Raw genomic sequence first — 16,485 nt, 5'->3', positions numbered from 1 at the left:
GCCTGGACTGTGCTTTAGAACAGCAGCCTTTCTTTCACTACATCTAGCTGCCCTCTGATCCCCAGTCCTCTGGGACAGGCTAGCACGCTGACCAGTCATGACTGTGATTGCTTCTCAGCTGAGAGATGGAGAAGGTTAGTAAAAAAGATCTTTCTGTGAGTAACCAGGCAATGATCAGTGAAAGAAGATGAGAAAGAAGTTATAGTAAAAGTATAATTAAAGATAGCAAGAATTAAAAGCAGCATGCCAGGATGCTATGATGTAGACACAACTGTAACAACTGGGTAGTGTCTCTTTTCTTCCTGTTCTGGTGCTAGGGGAGGGATCAGGGATGTGTGTGCACATGTTACAGAAGCACTCTGCAACTGAGCTGCATTTCCTGGGCCCCTATGAAGAACTCTTAAAACTCAAATTATAACAGTGGCACAGGAGGGCAGGGCAAGGAGCCACCGAAGAAGTAAGTAGGTAAATGTTTCCCTTAACAACAGACATGGACTAAAGATGTCAATAAAAAGACAATGCATATACAACCTAATATGTGGTACCTTCAACATGTGGTTGCTATGGTAAGTGAAGTACGTTAGGGAAGGAAAATAACTGTGAACAGGGATCACATACTGTGTCCTCAGCACACAGGAGATATACAGTATCTTTACTAAAATATGGTATTATTGCTGAAGGGCCACCTGTGCTCTTTCAGTCTTAAAACTGGAAAAAATAAGGTCTTTCAAATTTTGTTATTATTATTATTTGAGTTTTCGAGACAGGGTTTCTCTGTTAACACCCATAGCTGTCCTGGAACTAGATCTGCAGACATGTTGACCTTGCACTCACAGAGATCTGGCTGTCTTTGCCTCCTGAGTGCTGGGATTAAAGGTGTGTGTCACCACCGCCTGACTAGGGTGGCTTTTTTTTTTTTTCGGTTTTTCGAAACAGGGTTTTTTTTTGTGTGTAGCTTTGGAGCCTGTCCTAGAACTCACTCTATAGATCAGGCCAGCCTTGAACTCAGAGATCCACCTGCCTCTGCCTCCAGAGTGCTAAGATTAAAGGTGTGTGCCACCACTGCTTGGCTTAGAATTTTTTTTATAACAAAGTGTTAAGGTAAATTGAGCAGGCACAACATAAATTGAGACAGACTGAGATAGACTGATGAACTGAGAAGGCACAAGGGAGTCAGAATCAACAAGGACATCTTTCCAAACTACCCAAGGTTCATTTACTCCTCCACCAGTGGGTTCTTCAACTCTCTGCTGGGAAGAAACTCATTCTGAAACTATTTTACAGGTTCAGTACTAAACATTTAGAGGACAGTAACAGTAGAAAGAAGAAAAAAAAACATTTTACTGAGTCTGGCTTCAAAATATAATAAGTGCTCATCTAAAGAACCAGAGAAACATAATTAAAATGAATGTGACTTACCAGTCATAAAGAAATACAAGGCAGCATGAAAAACAGAAAGAGAGATAACTGCTGATGTGTCAGTTAGCTTCAGAGTTAGGTTAAATGAAGAAAATATTTCCACTTTAGAACCCCCGGCCTCCAGCTCGGCAGTACATTCTTGCAAGGCCGACAGCCATCACCTTGTGTAACAAACAGTGCTCTATCCAACTTAAAGGTATTTGGGCAGCTTAACTAGATTAAGCACTTTTGAGTACCCCTAGAGCAAATTGTTTTACCAGCTTTTCAAATGATTCGCCACTCAATCCAGCTTGTTCACTACTGTTAGATAAACAGAATGGGTTCCCCTACTTTGAAACAACCATTTTTTACATTGTCTATCAACAATTCAGGCTTGTAGGCTTGCTTTAGTCCCAATCTGCCTTTTTAGTCTTGTCACTCCTAGAGTACTTCATAACTAAATGCGCCAGCCGAAGTGTTCATTTTTAGATTGTACTTGTCTATTGCATTTCTTCCTGTTCCTCTTCACTGCATGATGAAACACCACATACTCTTCCACTTCTAGAAGAATCAGTCTAAATACTATTTCTTGAGTAAAAGTCTTTCAGAACCTACTGTACTAATATTATAGGCTCTAGATCCCGACGAAAACCCTTTTGTGACATTTCACTTCAAACACAGAGAACTACAAAGACCACACCAGGCAGGTTTCCAGGAGGTTTGAGTAGGGAGCCTTGGTGTCAGACAGTACAGTGGTCAGCCCTGCTCATACCAAGTGTGGAGAACACCCAGTTCTTATAGCAGTGTCTAGAGGGACTCATATTCCTTAGCTAAAACAACACTCAGAGACCGAGCAGTCTTCTTAGCTTACTAAGCTTTATTTAGAGACCTGTTCTTATGGAGGAAAGAGCCCAGGCAAAGACACATTTTTAAAGTGTACGTACGGGGGAGCCAGATTTTGTCACTGTTCCCACTTCTTTAGCACTCTACTCCATAACCAACACAACCTTTTGCCTGGGGCTTTCTGCCAGTGACAAACTCTTCCACCTATCACCTGTGTTAATTCAGCCAACCTTCCCTGGGTGCCATTCAAGTGAGGAAAACAGAACACAGGGTGGGTGGGCACCCTTTTCTTTGAGACCTTCCCTACACTATCATAGCAAGTCAGCCAAGCCTCATCTGTTACAGCTGTTTGGCACAGAGTTCTAACTGACCAGCACAACATCTGGCAGCTGAACATCTTTCTTTTAGTCCATCACTACACACAGTGATCATCTTGTATCATTGTTTCAAGTATATATATCTTATCTATATGACTTACACTAAGTTTTTGAAAGCAAGGACAGTGACTATCCCTATAAATCCCATAATATCTATGATATATTCCATAACAAACAAGTATTTATGAAAAATATAAATAAATGTATACATCTTAAGCAGTCTTAACCCAAAAATCTGAACTATTTCAATGCTGAAAACTCTTAGCACTGATACAATGCCATGAGTAGGCAATGCCATACGTAAGCTGCAGCAAGTAACAGTCAAAACAATGGTACACTAAAACATGGCAAATTGTTTTCATTTAATTAAGGTGCACATGAAACAAATTTTGAGTTTAGAGTTGGGTCCTAACCTTATGATAGCTCATTTATACAGGCAAATATTTCAAAATCTAAAATACTTTTGAATCTCAAGGGTTTCAGGTAAGAGATACTCATATATAATACCCTTAAAAGGAGAAAGATAGAACAGTGTGAAATGCTAAATACAGTCTACAATTTTCCAAGCTGCCAAATTAAATGTTATGCAGTCTATAAAATTCAAAAGCATTTTATTTTTTTTCAAATATTTTTATGGCTTATTTAACTTTATTCTATGTGCATTGGTGTGAAGGTGTCAGATCCCCTGCAATTGGATCTTCAGACAGTTGTGAGCTACCATGTGGGTGCTGGGAATTGAACCCAGGTCCTCTGGAAGAGCAGTCAGTGCTCTTAACCACTGAGCCATATCTCCAGCCCCCCTCAAAAGCATTTTAAAACACAAATGCAATCACTTTCACCAATAAACCAAAAGGCAGAGACGACTTTGAGAAGAGAGTGCATGTGGGCATCTGGTAAAGATACACGATATCTTCACATAAACACCTTCTTACTTGAGCAGCCTGCAACGATCCCTGTTTCTGCACTCTTAGTCATTTCATCAATGATGTTCATTGTTTTTAACTGGATACTTTTGAAATTACGTAATTACAGAACAATCCAAGCCCATCTCTTAACAAATGCACATAAAAGCAATCAATGATGTTATTGAACACAGTTAAACAAGAAAGATGCCAAGTATAAGTAAAAGCAGGGTAAAAATCAAATGAGGAATAGTCTTTTTAAAGCATAGCACATGTTATCATATCCAATGTAACTCAGAGAATGCAGTGTACTACGATGCTGCAAATCCAAACACAAGCTACCAGTAGAGACAGTCTACACAGAGCAGTGTTTTAACTCATGAAGGCTGCGGCAATGGCGTCTGCTTATTGGTTAAAAGAAATTATACAGCCAAGCTAGATACTATGTCCTAGAACTAGACAGACACAGATCATCACCTTGCGTGTTTCTTCAGTGAAGTAACATGGACACTGTCAGATAAAAACAGGCAACTGTTAAGACACTACTTTACAACTTAAACTTAACATCTAACCACAGAACTGAATGCTTGCTGAGTGAGCTTTCATTCACTGTTCAACTCACAGACATTAACCATCAGTCTGAACAGAACTTTACCATTGAAAACTTATGGTTTCCATATTCTGATTCATCTAGGAAAACATAACAAAAACAAAAGCCTCTGAAGCCTGCCCTTGAGTGCAGTGGGCTGCTCTTCAGCAGCAGGCTTGGGACAGAAATGCTCAAAGTCATTTCGTGCAGCTCTCTTTCAGGTAAAACAGATGACCTATATGCCTAGACAGAGGTCAAGAAACTTCTCTGTAACTAATTCAATCGGTGCACCAATAAACATTAAAAACAGATTGCTGAAATAAAAATATGTGACACAATAAGGAAAGAAATTAAGAAAAAGGTATGAAAAATGTTAATTACAAATTCAAGTTTTGACAGTTGATATTCTTCACCTCTGAGTTATTAATATAATCATAAACATATTACTGTGCAGAATAGACATTGAAATTATGAAGTATTGTCAAATAAGTATCAACATCCAAGCACCTGTCCATACAGTAAGAATTCAGGAACAGTCATGGCCAGAGACAAGTCAATGCGTAAGCGCTTGTCCACAGAACAGGTGTAATGACTGACTTACCTGCCCTTGTTCTCTTTTCCTTTAATTTTACTTTCTTGGCCTTTTCCTCCAGTAGGATCCCACTCTACACAGGAATCTTCAACTTTCAAGTTCAAATGTGATGATGAGTTATCTAAACTGAAGTTAAGAGCTGCCCAAGACAATGTTTAACAAATGTAAGACTTCTCCACTGTCCGGAACACACCTTCCATATTATTTCTTATTCACTGAGCCAACTCTGTACAAAGAGAGAAAACCTCCAATCCCTAACCTTCACACAAAAACCTTTCAATGCTTAGGTTGTAGTCTATAATTCCCACCTATTTTCAATTACTTTCTCTGCATTTCTTATACACTAACCAAGTACAGTGCACTTGCACTGCCCATGCTATCTCTACTTCTACAGAACTCTCAGTCGGCACACAGTAATCAAGATCTCATTTTATTAGAATTATCAGTTGGTTCTCAGTTGATTGTTCTGACTGAATGAAAGGGAGAACTAGTACAAGTATGGAGGAAGAAAAAGCAACATAGTATAAGAAAGGAATTTAATGTAAGAACAGCACAAGTATTCTCTCTGAAGCTTTAATGCATCAACAATTTCACACCTAAACTCTCATTAGTTCTAAACTGATATAAACACGGATATACTGGGGCCGTGACGGTGACATAAGCTGAGGAACTGAGGTAGATGACAGATGTCTTGATTGACAGAGTAGAGGGGAAAAGCATCACTTAATGAAAAAGGTAAACAAAAAATATAAAACAACCTATGCTTTTTAGATTATTTGATGTTTTGGGGAACTATATGTACTGTTCAAAGTCCTTGGAAGTGCTTACTGAGAAAAAAAGCTTCCCTTTCTAAAAACTGAGGAAAAAAATCATTAAAAGAAGTGATTTCACAGCTGTGTAATGCTGTTTCTTCTCTTTGTAGTGCAATTTCCAAACTCTCAGAAGGCATCACGTATAGAGTTACACATTAATCTGCTTCTACTACCTCCTGCCAAAAGTTCATACTTTTGTTAATTATAGATTAAAGAAACGTCCTTTACAACACACCTTTGCTTACAGATACTAGGTGAAATTAGGTAAGGCCTTTTATGAGCCTGTGATCACCAAACAAGAAAGCACATAGAGCCCAATGATTACCCAGTGGATGGAGCAGCCTTTCATCCCTGATTCTGGCAAGAGCAATTCAATTCCAACACACATCATAGCCATTGTTCATTGTTTCACTTATGACACATCTGAACAAAAATCTACTGACTGCACAGCTACAAATGTCACACTACACAAGGACGTCAACCACTCTCTAAAGCTGCGTCTATGCAGAGTAAACAGACGAGTAATTGCAGCTTTTCAGTAAAAAGAAGATAGAATTCTTTATTAGGTAGATACATTGAGACATTTCTAAAGTCAACTGCTTTATGAAAACAGTTATATTCTGTACGTTAGGTATTCGGTTATACAGTAAACAGCATTTATATTTTTGAAAGAAAGAAACCTGGGCTTTACCATGGAGGTGCCATCAATTGCCTATAGCTTACTAAAATCCCAAGGCCATTAGAAAGAAAAATCCTAGGCTATTCCTTAATATTTCTTATGATGCAGTAAAGAGCCATCTGGGTGGCAGGAAAAGGCACTACCCCAAACCACTTGTGATTCAAATCAAATACCACACCATCCAAACACAAGGGCACAGGTTTCCAAAAGTGAGTCATGTCTAGTCTTTTTCTTTCTCTTGACACTAATACTTTATCTGACCTCTCTTAAATCATACATTTTCTCTATGATAACATAGACAATACTCTAAAAGCAAAGAATAGAGAGCGAAGGGTTGAGAAAAGACTTGCTTTCTTGAAGGTAAGATCCTGTGTCTTATACTACAGAGCTAAACCACAGACACTATTGTTTGAAGTTGGAGAGTTTTGTTAACTAGTAATATCATTTATTTTTACATGGAAGGAAAGGATAACATACCTTAAAAATTCTGGTGACAAGACCTTATAATACTCATCACTGACAAATTTTATGCCAGAAGGAATAATGCTACACATACTGAAGGGACCGAAAAAAACAATGCTAAGTGTATACAGTTTTATGGGCCTGAACTATTTAACTGCCATCTCCACTTCCCTCCATTCTCTACTGGTATACTGACTGATATTGGGTAGTCAAAAATAGCAGGAATAAGCCAAGTAACTTACTAAACAATTGTTCAATTGTTTTTTAAAAACCTGGACTTTTTTTTTTTTACAATGTTTGTGTTTCCATTAATAGTCACATCAGTGCTACAAAATAATCCCAGAAACTTTATGATCCATAGTCACATAAGAAATAATTTTAGAATCATGGTTCCTGGGTTTCAGGGTTGTACTTTAACCTAGGCTATCCCTGGGGAATTACTTCTATGAAACCCCAGAGACTGAAATCAGCTTAGTCTTTCTCTAAGAACCCCAAGACCAATCAAGAGTATGCTTGGTAAAATCCAGACACTGCTAAAGGAGCAGCTATCAGACTCCCAGGAGGCCATAAGCCTACTAGTTTCCAACTTAAATTTTCATAAAATTTACAGCTTGTCACAGTTAGATCCAGGTTTGTTCACAAGGAACACCAACAACCCAAAGATCTGCTGCTCCTTGGAGTTCATAATTACAGTAACTCACTCTTTCCTGACAATGGGCAGAAGTAGATCAAGTCACATAGAAAAGATTATCTGCCTGGAAATTTTACAAGGCTTTGAAATATAGAAACCTTTTTAAAAAACAGTAATATCTCATTTTAATAATAAATAATTCAAAGCAATTACATTTCTTCACTAAGCTATGTATAATTCTCAAGTAAAATTATTTGCTAATTCATATTACTTCAACTGGGAATTTCCCTAGGCTTTATGCCACAGACATTACTGAGTTTGTATCATCAGAAACTTACAGACCTTGAAGGCCCAAGCACTTGCCTACCATGCACAGGGCCTGGGGTCAAGTTATAGGACTTAACTTTATTGTGGTACATGATTATCACCTAGATCATGTACTAGCATGTATATCTACTCAACTGCATCATAAATAAACTAGAAGTCAGTGGGTGCTACAAGTCTCAAATACAGATTATAATCTAGAGTCTAATTCAGCAAGAAATCTCAGGCAGTGATCACCTCACAAGTGGGGAGCTCTGGAAGAGTGGCTTTCAAATTGGCAAATACCTAAACGTTCTTCCGTGTTACAAAAGGGGACATTCATAAATCTAAACTTCTCTGAGAGAACAGAACCTGGGTTAGAAGCCTCCAATAAAGAATGCCTAGGACCTAGAACAGATTCCTATACACATCTAGAGCAGCTCTAGGGACGGAGGTAAATACATATTTCAATTTTCCTCTTGTCATTTGCAGTATGGATAGCAGTAATGTCTAGCAGTGATCTCTCAAAATGATCTTAATGACCAAATGATTAATTTTTCATTATTATGACATATGTGTGTATGCTATATAAATATTAATAAACTGTATAAATGGTAGTAACTGCAAGAAAATTTGGGAAAAATAGAGAGAATGTCTTGTTGCTGATTCATAATTAATTCTCTGAAAATTACAGACCACTTCAGCAATGCTTACCTATTTACTCTAACCCAAACTGTGAACTAAACACCCAGAGGCAAGTATAACATCACCACTCAGGACAGTGTGATGGCTTAGCAGGTAAAGGCACAAGTTATCAAGACTGCTGACCTGAATTCGATCCCTGAAACCTACACAGTGACTCCTACAAGTTGTTCTTCAACGTGCATGCATGCAATGCCCCCCACATATGCACACAAAATAAATAGAAATCTAATTTAAAATTAAGAAGAAACCAAATAAATAAAAATAAATGAAAGAAATACTGAAAAATACTATCATCTGTCTATTTTGCCCACAAGAATATAATTATAAGGGAAAAATCTACTATAAACCACTACTACTCTAGTCCTGTTTTCCTGCCTTGTATTTCCCACATTGGAAAAGCCAGAGGTAGGTGGTAGGAAGAAATCCAACCACACATGAAAAAGACCCTGACAAAGTCTCAAATAACTTCTAACGGCAAATTCTCTCGTCTGTTGTGCAAATGGCTGCCAGCCTTACCTTTGGTCTCTAGGGTCACTGGATCGGAATACTCTCCAGCCACAGCCTTGTTGCAAGCACGCACTCTGAAATTCATATACTTTGAATCAAATTTTAAGCCTAAAAAATGAAAGTTTTTAAGTCATAAAAAGTAAGGAATTCCTTCCCACATGTGTGAGTGTGCATCATCAAGCAGACATTTTCCTTCTCAGAAAGCTCTTTACTTGAGAAGAGCATAGACTTATGGTAAATGGATGGTAATGACTGAAAATCAGAATAATGGCTTACTTAATATCTTCTTCAAAATAAATAAACTATACAATTACCAACAGTTTCAACACAGTGGTAACTAAAACAGCACCCTCTCAGATTTCGTTAGAAGTGGTGCTGTGCTGGGTGCTGCTCCCTACCATGCAGGTGTGCTGTTAGCCATGTGCTGTATGCACTTGGCGTCTACTGTACACAACACCAGCCCCTGGGAAGGAGCTAGCGCTCAACACGACAGCTCCTAATGTATCCCGCTCTGCACAGGACGCACCAAAGAGCCCAGCTAATATTCTGCCATTCAAAGCATCAGAAGTCCTCATATACTAAGATACCTTTGAAGAAGCATTCAAAAAGCCAACTCAAAAAGAAACCTTAGTTAAGTCCCAATTCTGTGTTAACATGGAGATAATCAATCCTGTGGCAGTGAAAACAATGGGGTTCACAGCATCCCTGAAATGTGGAGGTTTGAGTACAACAAACAGTTTTTTACTTAGTTAAAAAAAAAATTAAAATTAAAGATTAGCTGGGCATGGTGGCACAGGCCCTAATCTTAGCTCAGGAGGCAGAGTTCAAGATTGGCCTGGTTCATAGTGAGGTATAGGCCAGCCAGGGCTACACAGTGAGTCTGTCTAAAAAAAAAAGAAAAATAGATTACTTTGTTTCTATATTATTCTAAATACTGTTTCTATAGTATTCTTTTATATTTGCTTTACATACACTATTTAGCAGGTTGCAGATTATTAGTAATTAAAAGTTTTACTGATATTTTAACAAAAAATTAATTCATATAATAAATATCTATATAAATCAGTTTGGATAATAGAACTTGATTTTATCATTTAAAATAAAATATTTTTATAACACTGATCTTCTAAGGATTAGACTCAGGATACCTGCTAACGTGTATTCAGTACCCTTGATGTTATCAATCATTTCCCAGCACCGCTCGTCCTTCACACGCGGGAGCCCATCGAAGTTTGTCTTCCTGTATTCCATCATGAAATGGTCAATCTTACTGTCTTCTTCAGGCATTCTCCACGCTACCGTGACAGAATTGTCAGCCACCAGACACTCTACTGGATCTATCTCTGGAGCTTTGGGGACTGCAGAGAAGAAAAGGGGGCAGGGGATATCATTCCTCATATATTATAACACTAATCAAATATTTATGCTTGGCATTCAATCTTTGCTATTTCCTCTTTTTAGATATTCAAAAACGAATTAGGCTAAGAGAAAGAATAATATACAAATTCAAATTTTTTCTAAAACCTCTTTCATTGCCAGAATATAAAAGTTTGCATTTCAAAGTTTGCTCAAATACTCTTGGTTTATTAAAATTTTGAATGGCAACAGGTAAATTCCAAACATCTATCCATGTTAAAAATAATCTAGAATGACTTGTTACTTCAAAGCATATTTTAAATCTATAATTTTAAATGTTGTTTGATACAAAGTAAATCAGTATTGGCAACCTTTGAATATAATGATTAAATTAATTAAAAATTGTTTTCTGTGCAGTTTTAAGTGAGTAGGCAAATAGAGAACAGTTGGTTACCAGGTATGAACAAATATATTAAGTTAAATAACAGGACTAGCTTCTGATATTCCAAAGCAGAGGAAAATGGCTACACTTGAATAGTTGACAATAATTTATTATATAAAATAGTGACATTTTTAATGCTCCCAACACAAATGTTTGGGGTGATATAATGACAAACAATTTGATTATGGCTTTTTGATTTAATTGCACATCAAAATATCACACTAGACTCCAACAAGTTTCACAAGCCTTAAAAAATAATTTTAACATATTAAACAAAACTGAATCTCTCATTTCTCAAACATATTTAGGAGTTGTCAACTCCCAAGAGCTTTACAATATATTAAAACAAATGAATTCAATGAGCTATAAATAACATGTATGACTGTAAAGTGATTTATTTTCCATAAGAGAGATTTCATAGCTTTGCAACACTGTATAAATAGCACAGATGTGTCTTGTCTGAAATCTGCATGTACTATATTGATATCATATGCAAATTATGTTGATTTTAAAAAAAGAGAATTAAAAAATATTTCTCTTGGGCACGGAGGTACATGCCTTTAGTCCCAGCACTTGGGAGTCTGAGTTGGAGGTCATCCTGGTCCACACAGTGAATTCTACAGGCAGATAAGGCTACTACACAATGAGTTCAAAACAAAATTTATTCCTGGTGTGCAAAGCTAGATCAACATTTAAAATTGATGAATATATTCAATAACATTAATAAAGATATGATCATTTAGTAAATAAAAATTATAATGACAATATGCAATACTCATGATAAGAAATTTTAACAAAGAAGGAGTAAGAAACTTAACTAAACAAGAATATTTCCAGAGGGTTGGAGAGAGGGCTCAGTGGTTAAGAGCAGTTATTGCTCTTGAAGACAACCTAGGTTTTATTTCCAGGCCCCACATGGCAGCTCTCAACTGCCTATAACTCCAGTTCCAGGGGATCTGATACCCTCTTCTGGCCTCTGTGGGTGCCAGGCACACACATAGTGCACATATATAGGTGCAGGCAAAACACTAATACACATATAATGAGTAAATAAAATAAAATATTTTCCAACCTGTTCATATTAGTGTATACCTGTAACCCCAGCTCTTGGTAGGCTGGGGCCAGAGGATTCTCAAAAGCAAGCAAATAACAACAAAATTAAGGGGAAGAAAAGGAACATCTTCAAAAAAGACTAGAGTTAACAGCATATTTATCAGTGAGAAACATAGGACCTTACCTTAAGACTGCAAAACTAGGGTGAAGATCTTCCCCTCTTATTATTGCTACTCAACATTTTACCGTAAGTGTATCGAAACCCAGCAAGACAAGAAAATAAAGTAACTAACACACACAAACTCAATAAAAACAAAATTTTCTTTGCAGATGAAATAACCAAAGGGGAAAAAACCTAAACTAAACAAATATTAGAAGTGTCAGGAGGCCACAGAATCACTGCGGGGTGTGAGGAATGAGTACATGGAGCAAAAGAGAATTTAACCACATGAACTCATTCCTTGTGGAAATTCTGCTTGGCAATGTAGTAACAAATGACCCCCATCAAAGCCCAGAGAATGGTGCAGTATCAGCAGAGAAGCCCAATACAAAGTACAGACATCAGTTAAGAAGAAACTGTCAAGCCAGGCATGGTAGCACACACTGTTAGTATCAGCAAGCAGGAGGTAAAGGCAGTCAGATCTCTGTGAGGTAGAGGCTAGCCTTGTCTACATAGTTCATGGAAGTCAGAGCTATATAACAAGCCGCCAACTTAAAAATAACAACAACAAAACCTACATACACAAAAATAAACCATCAGCATTGGCCTGTCAATTGTTTTTAATGTACCTTATCATTCAAGATGGTAATAATAGGGGAAATTGTAGAGGAAGAAATAGGTTTCAAAATGCTAGCTCTAGCATTTGCCTAATTTTCTATAAATTTACAACTATTATAAAAAAACCCAAAATGCTAATTTTTATAATTACAGCAGTGCTGAGGAAGACAGCTCAGTCAGTAAAGTTACCACAAGGACCTGAGTTTCATGCTCAGAACTATGTACAAAGCCAGGCACTGTACTAGTACACTTGTATACTCAGCTCTGGGGATGCAGGAGCTTGATTATCAACTAGACTATTCCAATCAATAAGTTCCAGACTGGTATGTTTTGGAATATTTATTTATACTATAAAGATGTGTCCTTGCCTAAGGCATCTTCTGATTAGTTTAATAAAGAGCTAAGCAGGAGAGATTAGGTGGGACTGCTAGGGGAGAGGATGCCGGGAAAAAGAGAGGCAGGGAGATGCCAGAGAGTTGCAGAACAATCCAGACACACTCCAGAGAAGAGGTAACTGAGCCATGTGGCAACACATACATTAATAAAAGCAGGTCAGTTAAGTTATAAGAGCTAGCTGGGAGCAAGCTTAGGCTAAGGCCAGGCCTTTCGTAATTAGTAATAAGTCCTCGTGTCAAAGTATTACTGCACTGGTGGGAGACCCCATCTTAGAAAACATGGCGGTCAGTCCTGAAGAATAACACCTGAACGTACACATGTTCAGAAGAAGGCAACAGAGGTACATACAAAAGAAAAAAAAACAAATGGAATTGGGAATTAACCAAGTCAGTACCTCAGTAAAATAACAATAAGCTGAAAGGAGGGGAGGTGACCAAGTTCTAATGAATATGAGACTGCCCCAAATTTCATTTTCTGTGTAAATAACCATATGAACAATTCTTATATGCTACATCTTAGTAAGACAAATTGATCTCGTCACTGCCATCAGGGTTTGTCCTGTGAAATGTAGCAGATGCTCGTCTCTACTGCTGAGAATGATGCAGGCTACCCAGTGTCAGAGAACAGACCACATATGCCCCCAATGCCCTATAACCTACATCTCAGGTCAGCTGACATCTCACGAAAAGTCTATTAGCAGGAAGAGTCTTCTATCTTGTGAAACAAAGTAAACTACTAAAAACTGGGGACAAAGGGAAGAGAGATTCAAGCAGTGACACTTGGGAGGAAAAATAATTTAAGTGGTGTAAGAGTGATCTACTGAGTTGAATTCCTTTACAGTCAATGATTTTAAGATTTATTTTATGTGCATGAGTATTTTGGCAGTGTTTATTTACATACACCATGTGCACATGTGCAGAGATCAGAAAGGCACTGGATTCCCAGAACTGGAATGAGCTATCATGTGGATACCTGAAATCAAATCAAGTCCTCTGAGAAACAAAGTCCTCTTTACTGTTGACCAGTTTCTCCAGGCCTGCATTAAATTACTGATAGGGAAGGATTTATGATTGACACTTTGTCAACTCTTTTCTATTTGTCTTGCAGTTCTTCTGTTTCTTCTTATTTTCTTCCTTTCTCCATTAAAAAAAAGAGTACTTTGATCAGGTTCCATTTCCTTTTTCTTTATTTCTACTATTGCTAGGATTTGGGGGAAGTGTGGTTACCATGTCACTTACATAAAACACCGTGGTATTATCATACATATATATTGGTTTTCATTCATGTTTACTGATTCATAAACACTTTATCAAAGCAAGCTAGAGAAACTCAGAGAATACGTTATAATTCCTTTCTAGTCAGAGAGGTCCCAGAGGAAGCAATGCTAAAGAATCTAAAGAGGAAATCTTGTGGATTTCCCTCACCAACTCCATTGGTAATCAGACGTATGCAATGAAGTCTCCATAAGGACCAAAATGACTACCTTCAGAGAACTTCTGGGAAGCTAAATGTTACACTAAGGAGAAAGATAAATGAGAACTCATCCAGACAAAATCCCACAAGGGAAGAATCTCCTGCACCTGGGCTCCTTCTAAACTTCACCCTACTATCTCTTCATTGAACTATTTACTTGTACCTTTTGAAATAGCCTTTGTAATAAACTGGCAAATGTAAGAACAGCACTTCTCTGAGCTTTGTGAGCCACTGCACCAAGTCAATGAAACCTGAGCAGTGGGTTGTGGGGATTTCAATTTTAATTTTATTAATTTTTTATTTAATTAAAATATAATCACATCATTTCCCTCTTTCCTTTTATCCCTCTAATCCCTCCCATGTACCCCACACTCCATTGCTCACTTTCAAAATCATGGCTTCTTTCTCATTGTTACACACATACACAGCTAGATATACAAATCCAACCTGCCCAGCCCATTTAGTGTTACTCAAATGCTTGAGTATTTAAGGACTGACCATTTGATACTGAATAACCAATAAGGGGCCTCACCCTTTGGAGAAAGCTGATTCTCCCTCTCAGCAGAATCTCAATTTTCTTAACAGCTAACAGGTTCTGGAGGTCTCAGATTTGCAACTGGGCCTACAGCAGAAATTTTGGGGACTGAACTTAGAACCTGTGGATCTGGTGTTACCTTCAAAAAGCGCGAGGAGTGAATCCAATCAAGAAAATTAGATGTGTGTCTGTTACAGAAGTGACTGTTTGCTTGATTGCAGAGAGAAATACACAGATCTATATGCAGCAGTTAAAAGGAAGGTCAGAAGGGAAATAGGAGGAGAGAAAGGGAGGGGGAGGAGAACTTGAGTGAACGGGACAGTTGAGATGGAAGAAGGACAGAGATGAGAGCAAGGAAAGAGATATTTTTGACTGGGAGCCATTATGGGGCTAGCAAGAAACCTGGCACTAGAGAAATTCCCAGGAATCCACAAGGATGATTCCAGCTAAGACCCTAAGCAATAGAGGAGAGGGTGCCAGAATTGGCCTTGCCCTGTAGTCAGATTGATGACTATCACAAATGTCACCATAGAACCTTCATCCAGCAACTCATGGAAGCAGAGGCAGAGACCTGCAGTGGAGCACTGTGCTGAGCTCCCATCCAGTTGAAGAGTGGGAAGAGTTAGAATATGAACAAAGAGGTTAAGACCATAAGGGGGATACCCTCTGAAACAGTCTACCTGAGCTAATAGGAGCTCACCAACTCCAGCCGGACAGCAAGGGAACAAGCATAGGTCTAAACTAGACCCTCTGAATGTGGGTGACAGCTGCATGGCTGGGGCAGACTGGCAGCCACTGGCAGTGAGACCAGGATTTATCTCTACTGCTTTTTCTGGCTTTTTGAAACCCATTCTCTTTGGATGGATACCTTGCTCAGCTTAGATATAGTAGGGAGGGCCTTGGACCTTCCCTGAAGCAATGTGCCTTACTCTGAGGTAGCGTGGGTTGGGGGAGGGAGTTGGAAGGAATGGGAGAAGAAGAGGGCGTGGAAACTAGGATTGGTATGTAAAATGACAAAAGATAGTTTGTTTTCTTTTTTAAAAAAATAAAAAGAGCCATTTGATATGTTATATACAGAAAACCCACCATAAATACAACACCACTTACAGTTTAGGCAAAGATATACATGACTGAGGTGAATGAAAGGGAAATCAATCCAGCTGCGTTAGTTTTGGACACACTGGACATTAGAATGAGGGAATTTTCAAGGATAAGCAGCTGTGTAGCACAAGAAAGAACAAGAGTCAGCCGGGCGGTGGTGGCGCACGCCTTTAATCCCAGCACTTGGGAGGCAGAGGCAGGCGGATCTCTGTGAGTTCGAGACCAGCCTGGTCTACAAGAGCTAGTTCCAGGACAGGCTCCAAAACCACAGAGAAACCCTGACTCGAAAAAACCAAAAAAAAAAAAAAAAAAAAAAGAAAAGAAAAAGAACAAGAGTCTAATCAGTCTAAACTAACAAGACTGCAAAGAGATATACGCATGAATCCAGGCCCATGAGAGACTTCAAGAGTCGTCTACCAGAAACAGAGAGATCCAGAAGGCAGAGCAACACAGACACTGCTGAACTCCATAATAACTCCATAACAGCTCCATAATAACTGCATACGTTTGACATGTATGGCCTGCTGTGGGCAGCACCAGAATACTGAACC

At 38.3% G+C, this 16,485-nt stretch overlaps 1 protein-coding gene across 3 annotated transcripts in view; it reads right to left on the bottom strand.

Annotated features, from left to right (window-relative positions):
* The window catches only part of Fsd1l (fibronectin type III and SPRY domain containing 1 like), a 71,208-nt gene that overhangs the window by 15,103 nt on the left and 39,620 nt on the right, over positions 1-16,485 (bottom strand). For 2 of the 3 annotated variants that reach the window (XM_041657055.1, XM_041657056.1), the window contains exons 7-9: positions 9,949-10,158; positions 8,810-8,908; positions 4,711-4,840 (exon numbers count right to left, since the gene is read on the bottom strand). In XM_041657055.1, coding sequence (XP_041512989.1) covers positions 4,711-4,840; positions 8,810-8,908; positions 9,949-10,158 — 439 coding nt within the window. Of the gene's footprint in view, positions 1-3,997; positions 4,031-4,710; positions 4,841-8,809; positions 8,909-9,948; positions 10,159-16,485 lie in introns of all 3 variants that reach the window. The other variant, XM_041657054.1, reaches the window with a different exon arrangement.

The sequence above is a fragment of the Microtus oregoni genome, unplaced genomic scaffold (assembly GCF_018167655.1).
Source record: "Microtus oregoni isolate MIOR12 unplaced genomic scaffold, Mior012 000008F_ref0000371, whole genome shotgun sequence".
Taxonomy (NCBI): Eukaryota; Metazoa; Chordata; class Mammalia; order Rodentia; family Cricetidae; genus Microtus; species Microtus oregoni.
This window is presented reverse-complemented; position numbering and strand designations above follow the sequence as displayed.